This window comes from Centropristis striata, chromosome 8 (assembly GCF_030273125.1).
Source record: "Centropristis striata isolate RG_2023a ecotype Rhode Island chromosome 8, C.striata_1.0, whole genome shotgun sequence".
Lineage (NCBI taxonomy): Eukaryota > Metazoa > Chordata > Actinopteri > Perciformes > Serranidae > Centropristis > Centropristis striata.
Window position 1 is genome coordinate 23,810,249 of NC_081524.1, and position 9,843 is coordinate 23,820,091.

Genomic DNA, 9,843 nt, shown 5'->3' on the forward strand with positions numbered 1-9,843 from the left:
GGGTATCAGCATCAAGCTTTGAAATTCTAGTATAGTGCTTAAATAATATAATTTGCTTTATACCTTCAGTTGACAGGCAGATGGAGTTGTGGTTAGGTTAAGGGAGTCAGCTGGAGCCACAGGAGCCACACACACCAATGAGAGACGCCACACAGACTATTTGTGTATTTGATACAGTCTGTGAACAAACAACACGTGGTTGTACTTAAAGTACTAAAAGTACTCGTTATGCAGAATGAACCCACTCTGATTGTTTTATATATTGTAAATATATTATTAGTTTATTATAGTACTACGTCCGTCCATATTTGCAGTGGTGGAAGAAGTATTCAGGTCCCTAACTGCAGTAAAAGTACTAATACCACACTTTGAAATGACCCGCTACAAGTAAAAGTCCTGCATTCAAGACTTACTGAAGTAAAAGTAAAAAAGTATCAGCATCAAATTTCAAATTAAAGTATCAAAGTAAAATTACTTGTACAGAATGGACCCACTCAGATTGTTTTATATACTCTACATATATTATTAGATTATTTGTATTGATGCATTTATGTAAGCAGTGTCTTAATTTTGTATAGGGCTCATTTTAACTATGTTATATAGACCTACTGTTATGAGGTTTAAAATGTCTAATCACTTTAACTGTTTTTTTTATGTTAAATCTCAACCTGTAAAGTAACTAAACTTGTCAGCTAAATGTGTTGGAGTAAAAAGTACAATATTTGCCCCTAAATGTAGTGTGGAGTAGAAGTAAAATAATATAAAATGGAAATACTCAAGTAAAGTAGAGGTACCTCAGAAATATGTGAATTAGGAACAAACAACCTTTACAATTAAGTATAATTTGAAGGACTTCTTGCTTTATTCGGATCTCTTTAATCTAAATCTATACAGTATATATATATCTTCAAGTCATACATGCATTAAAGACGATGGTTTTCTACATTTGTACAAATGGAAACTTTACAATAAATTTGAAAAACAAAAATATAAACTTAAATGTGAAGTTAAAAGAAAAAAAGGAAAAGCATCTTTTTTTATCTTTTTTTTTTTTTTTTTACAAAAAATCCCCACTACATCCATAGTAGACAGTTATAGATTAAATAACCTGCACTGATACTGGGTCTGATTTCTAATCCGGTTTGATCAAAGCTCTTGTTTCACAGATCCAGCGGTTCCACATCTCACAGCTCACTTTGAGCCAGTTGGCCAGAGGTTCCTTTCTTGGCTGACTCAGACCACAAGATTTGTAGTATTCAGAATGTTGTGGTGTCCAGTACCTGGTGAAGGAGAACAAACATCACATCATATCAGTCTGAGTGTGCTTTATGTTCTGGGAAATATACTCAGCTCCTTTACAGCAGAGAGTCACATGAGCAGATATTAGCTTCATGTTCTGATTACAGACCCGAGAGCTGCATGAATCTTCTTATCTGACTCTCGGCAAGGAAGCAAATAAGTTATTTCCCCAAAATGTCAAACTAAACTAATGATGATGAAGTCAATTGTTGATAGTGTGTCCATAACTGTGGATAATAACTGTCTTTTGGCAAAGTGTTTATCTTGTGGGTGTTACTGAGGGCGATGGACATGTTGAAAGTGACTTCTCCATCTGCTTTTTACTAATTTCACCATCTGCCACTTTAAGAAACTGGAGCATTTTTGCTAAATAAGCCCCTTCTGCCAGATTTCTCTTACAGACATAAAATGTAAAAATGCACATAAAAAGGCAGCCAATCCCCTGGTTTGTTTGGAGTAATAATAAATGAATGTTTCTGAGGTTAAAATGGCATATGTGGAAACGTCTGAGTGACAGCGTGCGCGTGTGCTTACGTCACAGTGAAGTTGCTTCGGTCGACCCACGCCCACGTGCCTTCCGTCTTACTCAAGCCCAGCCAGTAGCCATGCATTTCATCATTGTAGTCTATTGTGTGGTTATTGATGAACTCCTAAATTAGTGAAACAGGTGTTAATAATAGAGGAAAAAATATTCTGCTATATAATTTGTAGTATGCAAAGATGCCTGATCAGTTACCTGTGACAATGGGGCCAATATGTGTATTCAAATTCTATGTTTATATGCTGTATAAGTAATATACTAGAGTTTTAGTTACTGTTTAAGTCTTGGCTAATTTAAAAGGTATTACACTTGAACTGTAACTCCTGTTCATTTTAAAGCTGCACGATTTATTATTCTAATAATAAAAAACAATCAAGTACATTTATATGTACAAGTCCTTTTGCGGGGGTGGAATGTAACTAAGTACATTTACTCAAGTACTCTATTTAAGTACAGTTTTTAGGCACTTTCCAAAATTTCCATTTTATGTAACTTTATACTTCTACTCCACTACATTTAGCTGACAGCTTTATACTTTTCAGGTCAAGATTTAACATGAAAAATACAATAAATATTAAATGTTTATATATTAAACCAACTAACAGTATATTTAATCGTTAACGTTAGCCCTACCTTAACAGTAAAATGCTGCTTACATAAAGACATAAAAAATAAAAATCTAATCATATACTTGGAATATATAATACAATCTGAGTGGGTCCATTCTGCATAATAGGTACTTTTACTTTTTGATACTTTAAGTACATTTAAATGTTGATATACTTTTACTTTAGTAAGTTTTGAATGCAGGACTTTTACTCGTATGGAGTAATTTCACAGGGTGGTATTAGTACTGCTTATTTGTTATTTATTAGAGAATTAGGTATCAGCATCGATATCAGGGACTGAAAGAGTCAGATCGTTGCTTTTCTACATTAAATACAAAAAAAATCAACAAAATTTGCTTCACAAAGATCAGAAGTACACACAAAAGACAAATGCAAGAAACAGGAACAATAAAAACAGCAGAAAACACAAGAAAGTTATAGTTGTGATTTTTAGTTTTTAAATATGTGGTATTACAGCACCGTTCAATGCAAAGCATTCTGTTATATAAAAATACTTCATCATCTGTGTTTAAATTCCTGTTTATTTCACGAGTTCCCAGATGACAGTAGAGATAGAGATGTTCTGCAGCTTTGCTTGGGCATTAAATTACAAATTAAATCAAGTGAAATCAGTCTTGCCTGTTCCTCCTGGCTTTCAATCACGACAAGATCTCCCCCAAGCCGTCTGCATTCTATACGGCTCTCGTGCCAACTTTTCCAGTCGTAGTAAGATATGGATGTTGAAAAGAAATAGCACTTTGACTGAAATGGCACCCAGCCGTCCATGCAAGGTTTACACACTGTTAAAAACAAGAACAACACGACAAAAAAATCATAATCAGAGTTAATTTCTATTACATAAATAACATCTATTATATAAAACATATAAAACATTGATTATGAAATGTAAGACTTTTCCTTTTAATCCATCACTTTAAACAGATAATTAGGTCATTAATCATGATATAAAACAATTTACAAAATACCTAAACTGCCTAAAAAATAAAAACATCAGTGGTGGAAGAATTCAGATTTTTTTTTTAACTTAAGTAAAAGTATTAAATACTCCACTACAGGTGCATTTACAGCCTGAATTAGGTAAACGAAATAAAAGAAGAAGAAAAAAGTATTATCAGCAAAATGTTCTTAAAGTATCAAAGTAAAAGTCTGTTTTACTATTATATATGATGTTTTTATCTCTGAAGCATTGATATTAATGTTGCAGTTTACCAGTGGTGGAATGTAACTCAGTACATTTAATCAAGTACTGTACTTAACTACAATTTTGATGTACTTTACTTGAGTATTTCCATTTTATGTAACTTTATAATTCAACTTTACTACATTTAGAGGCAAATATTGTATTTTATACTCCACTTAGTTTAGCTGCCAGCTTGAGTTACTTTTCAAGTCAAGATTTAACAAAAAAACATGACCAATTTAAAGTGATTAGACGTCCTCTTTTCTTTTAATAACAGTATATTAAGAAGTTAAAATGATTCCCATTTATTTAATTTCATGTGCCTTACTGTGCTGTTTTGTATTATTCTCTGTTTGTTAAATTAACAAAATCCATAATAACTAAATGTTTTACAAAATCCAATAATATATTTTAGAATATACATAACAACTTTTGATACTTAAAGTACATTTTGATGCTTTTGTACTTTTACTTCAGTAAGTTCTGAATTTATGACTTTTACTTGTCGTCGAGTAATTTCACAGTGTGCTATTAGTACTTTAACTTAAGTAAAGGATCTAAATACTTCTTCCACCTCTGTGGTAGATCTTTAAATCTATAAGATCGCCATGTGTTTGTAGCTTTGCTGTCCTGTGTCCTGATCTCTAAAAAAGCCAACTTTTAATGAGAATGTTTTCAGCTTTGTGATGATGCTTTTTTCCAGCTGATCCAAGAGGTTTTATAATAGTTTAATTAGCTTAAAAAGAACACAAATTTTTCTAAACACATAAAGGAAACTCTTCATACTTCTGATTCATAAGCACTAAATTTGAAAAAAAAAAAAAAAAAACTTTTGGTGGGCAGGAAGGCAAATGCAGTGGAGTAAAAAATAGAAAATTTCCCTAGAAAAATGTATTGGAGTGAAGGACAGAAATGACATAAAATTACTACTTCAAACAGTACCTTAAAGAGTAAATGTACTTTCACTGTGAACAAAAAGTACCTTTCTGTGGGCAGTATGCTTCCACTGGGAAGTTTTTATGTTCCATGATGACTTCCATGGTCCAGTTGAGTCCGTCTCTCTGTCTGGTCAGCTCTTCTGTCTGTCTCCCTAACTCCGTCATTTCTGTCCACAGCTGCAGCTTCTGAGCTGTTAAGTTTGTGTTTTCTGACAGGGCCGAGCTGACTGCAGTCAGGGAAGAAAACGTTACTGTTGCACTCACTCGTAAATATTAAATTGAATGTTGCAAGGTTGTGAAAACATGAAGACAGACTTACAGTGGATGCTGAGTATGACGACGACCAACAACAAGATGATACAAATGATCCCCAAACCTGCTGCCACCAGGTGAAGCAGCGTGCACAGCGGAGCTCTCTTTTCATCATCTACCAAAAAAATAAAAATAATAATCATTATAGTTATTTAGACCGGAAAGTACTAGGCAAGTAAGGAAAAAAAATCTAGTGATCAATTTTTTAAGGCTGATGTGGATTTATGACTTATTAACAGTTCATGCCAGGATAAGTTCCTTCATTTTTATTGTATTTTTTAAAGTTTGAAACAGGTGAGGAAATGTTTTGCCAGGTGAAAACAAATATTTTTTGTCTGAATAATTAAATAAGAAAATGAAAAAAAAAAAAAGTTTGGTCGGTATATATTGTTTTTTTGTGTTCAGAATCATTATTTTAACTGTTTAACTGTTCTATATTAATTCTATTTTTACATATCTCTATTTACTGAAGACATTTGTATTTTATATCCTTGCATATTTTGTATAATTATATATATATATATATATATACATATACATATATATATATATATGTATATATATATTATATTCATTAGTTTTTATTTCTTATTTTGACTTGTAGCCTATTTTATTTATTTTTTATGATTGATGTTGAGGTGTATTTGACTGTTGTGGCTGTTTTTTGTTTGTTTTTTATTCTTTTTTTAATTTATTTTTTAAATTTGGTTATTCAGTCACTTCTTCCCTCTACTAACTACTGATCTTTTATTAGGATTATTATTATTTATTGAGTTTTTGTTTGATCATCAGTCAGGACTATAGACATACAACGATGGGTATTGAATGTGTGTTTTAAATAGTTAATTAACTACATTTAATTTTTTTTTTTTATTAATATATTGTTGTTTTCTTTCGGTCCTTGAGCATTGAATGAAAAAGATTGACATATCTTGACAATATCTTTTCTCAATAAAAAGAAATATAAAAAATAAAAATAATGACAAAATTTCTCACTAAAGGGATGAAATAATGAAGTGATGACATTTAACATGCAGTAGGTCAAAGGTCACTGTGACATCATGATATTCTGCAAAAACACTTCCATGGTCATTATTTAACACCATAAATCAGGAACAGAAATGGAGATTTTGACCATCTTCTCATCTGGTTTAATACTGAGTTTTAGTCACTAATCCTGGATGTCTGGGTTGAAGATGTGTGAAGCATCTGATGGTAAGAATATGCAGCTGCAGTTGGAAAAAAACTAGAAAATGGATGACATGTCACATCATATTTTAAAAGAAATTAAACAATCGTGAACCATAAATAACCTGGTATGGCAGGTTTTGTATCCAGTGTCTGCTCAGTCCATGTCTTCACCTCATCGTAGATTATTTCCAGTTCATTTGGTTTCTCTGCAAAAACAAAAACAAAAGGTTAACACCTGATGTTTTCCTATTTTGCTATCAGAAATCATTATATGTCACGTTTAACTTATAATCCTTGGACATTTTAGAAATATACAAAATGAGAGATGAATAGCTGAATCCTCACTGTTGAAGTGATTTTATTTTGCACTTTGTTAACGTATTTTGTCAGTCCAAGCAGTACATAGGTTTTCAGTTTAATTTTGTTTCATTTACTTTGGTATGTATCAGAATAATATAATAAAGATATTAACTTTAAATTGTTGAATTGGCAAATTTATATAGATATAGATATGCAATATATATATGTGTGTGTGTGTGTGTGTGTGTGTGTGTGTGTGTGTGTGTGCATTATTTATTTATTTTTTTAGGTTAAAAAAAACTATTCAGATCCTTTACTTAATTAAAAGTACAAATACAACACTAAATTACTTCTCTACAAGTAAAAGTCCTGTATTCAAAACGGAAGTAAAAGTACAAAAATATCAACATCAAAATGTACTAAAAATATTAAAAGTAAAAGTACTCATTATGCAGAATGAACCCACTCAGATTGTCTTATATATTCCAGATATATTATTGGTTTATTATCTTTAATGCATTTATGGAAGCAGCAATTTAATTCAGTTAAAATAGGGGGTACATTTTAACAATGTAATATACTTTTTTGGGGTTTAATTTGCAAACATGCATACATTTTAAATTTATCATGTTTTTCATGTTAAATCTCGACCTGAAAAGTAACTAAAGTTGTCATAAAAAGTACAATATTTGCCTCAAAATGTAGTGGAGTAGAAATATAAAGTTACATAAAATGAAAATACTCAAGTAAAGTACCACAAAACTGTACTTAAGTACACTACTTTATTGAATGTACCCAGTTACATTCAAACTCTTTTTTCACATTTCACAATTCACATTTTAGAGGTTAAGAGAGAATACTTTTACACAATTAAAAAATGTATATTTTTTAAAGTAGTTTGTAAAGTAGATATCACAATATAAAAATACTCATTACAAGTAAAGTCTCATTCAAAATCTAACTCAAGTACAAGACAGTGTTGGTGTTCAACTTTTGTATTTTATATCAGTTGATTTGTTATTGTTGCATTTCTCTGTAGGCAGCTTTTCAATGTTGTAGACAATGTGGTGATGCTGTTTTAGAGTTGTTTAAAGTAATGGATCATATTATGTTTTGCTTGTAAAAACAAAAACAAATTTGCACATAGTAACTGTATCTGTCAAATCAATGTAGTGGAGTAAAATGCAATAATTGTCTTAGAGAAGCAGACGTTTAAAATAGCAGAGGAAAGAAACACTCAAATAAAAGTATCTCAAATCTGTACTAGTAAATGTACTATCCACCACTATCAACAGTGAAAAGTAAAAGAAGAAAGAAAAAAAGTAGTAAAAGTACACCTTTAAATTACCACAAAGACCATAAACATGACTTACCGTGTTTAGAAATACAGTTCTTCTTGAAATTCACCGTCACGTAAGTCAGTTCTTCCTCCATTATCTTCTCACAATCATCAGACAGAATTATTCCTCTTATCTCCAAGACAGAAACACAAAACCACTGAGGTTTTAAATGCAGCTGATTGTGAGTGAAGTTTGGTTTTGTTTCAGAGACAAAGAGAGCAGCCGTGAGTGAGTACACGAACTGCACTTCTTCTTTTTGGCAGAATGTTTTGCAAGACTAAGCAAAGGGGTGGTTTTTGGGGTTTTGATGTATATCAACAGGAATATATTTCAACATACACCGAGCAAAGGTCGTAACGGATCTTATTATTAAAGTATGTGGTTTAACAAAATAACAGAAGTGTTAATACAGTGAAATCTTCTCTTACACCTCTCCAGAGGTGAAACTTTGATTTCAAAGGTGACGGGGTCACAGTCAGTACAGACACAAGTCATCCCCATTAGTGGGGCGGATTAGCTCAATATTTTACAACAATCGTTCACTTTGTGATAAAAGCATGAAATTTGGTAGATGTGTTGGTTAATATGTTTCAAACAAATCTGGATATTGGGCCACCTCAAAAGCGCCCCCTAGTGGCCGTGGCAGGCATTTGTTATACGAATAAATCAATGATGAATAAAAACTGCCCTTTTAATAATACCAACTGGTGATGAATTGTATATTTTTGGAAAGCCTGATTAGTTACCTTTACAACGAGGTACAGCTTGTAAGGATCGTGCATTCATGGAATGAGCAACGGGGCTAAACGTGTGGGTAGCACCCCCCAAAAATGTGCATCCCCTGTGGGGCGGATTAGCTCAATAAATCACAAGAATTGTTTATTTTGTGATAGAAGCACACAATTTGGTGGATGTGTTGGTGGATTTGTTTCAAACAAATCTGTATATTAGGCGATCGCAAATTCCAAGATGGCGGCCATTTTTCAAGATGGCCGATACCTTAGTGGAGCAATTGAATGATATAATGGTTTATTTGGTGATACAAGCATACAAATTGGCATGAGCAGTATCTGTGGGTCACTTGACAATAGCCCACCCACAGTTACTTGAAATTCCAAGATGGCGGCCATTTTTCAAGATGGCCGACCCCTTAGTGGAGCAATTAAATTGTATAATGGTTTATTTGGTGATACAAGCATAAAAATTGGCATGAGCAGTCTCCATGGGTCACTTGACAATAAGCCGCCCACAGTTACTTGGGTTGACAAAAAAACACTCCCAGCCACTTGAAATTTCTATTTTCAAGATGGCCGCCCCCTGGATCCTCAAAAGATCAATTTTCTCATAGGAATGTATTGGGATTTAGATTATTCTGGAAAACAAGTTTTAAAACATCATAATACAGTTGTGTTGAGTTGTTGATCATAGACAGATTAGACAAGAGTGAGTATCTGCACTACCAGGGCACACTGGTGATATATGACTGCTGTTAAACTCAGAGTGGGGTTCAGTGTCAGCCAGTTGTAAAGTTAGTCAAAGAAGAGACGACAACTCTCTGAGTAGTTTGAGTTAACCGGGTGGTGTACAGATTGTACAGGGTAAAAATGGCATTGGATGAACGATTGGACTAAGTGTAGGGTTAAGGCATGAACTTAGTTGTATCCCATACATCAAAGTGCTTATTAAAAGGTGGTAAAAGGATAAACCCTCGGCCTCTGCCTTTGAATTTGCTGCAGACATTGCAGAAGCCATCATAACAGTTGAGAAAACAAACAGCAGGACACCAAGATCATACTGGTTATAATACCATTGCAAGAAATGTTCCATTATTTCATAAAATAAATGCTCTGCCTATCTTACGTAGTCCAACCCGACTAGATGAAGGTGATGGCACATTGACAAGAAACAGAGCAAAATATCATTCAAGCTGTAAACTTATGTTCAACAACACACAGCTGGAAAGGGCCCAAAAGAGAGCATCTACTGCTGCTAAAGACACTAAAGATACCAAAGATATCCATGTCAAGAGGTCAAGAAGATCCCAGACCTCTTATGAGGCTGGATATGTGTGGGACAGGCATTGAAGAGAGACATCCACAAATGCCAAGCCCGT

The 9,843-nt window shown here is 33.0% G+C and overlaps 1 protein-coding gene across 1 annotated transcript; it reads right to left on the reverse strand.

Annotated features, from left to right (window-relative positions):
* Nucleotides 1–819: 819 nt before the first annotated feature.
* Nucleotides 820–7,837, reverse strand: LOC131976682 (C-type lectin domain family 7 member A-like). The gene is made up of 7 exons (XM_059339827.1): nucleotides 7,764–7,837; nucleotides 6,213–6,296; nucleotides 4,907–5,014; nucleotides 4,632–4,814; nucleotides 3,088–3,248; nucleotides 1,834–1,949; nucleotides 820–1,280 (listed from the first exon to the last, which is right to left on the reverse strand). The coding sequence occupies exons 1-7, from the start codon at nucleotides 7,822–7,824 to the stop codon at nucleotides 1,133–1,135; spliced, it is 861 nt and encodes a 286-aa protein (XP_059195810.1). The 5' UTR covers nucleotides 7,825–7,837; the 3' UTR covers nucleotides 820–1,132.
* Between the last annotated feature and the right edge of the window lie 2,006 nt (nucleotides 7,838–9,843).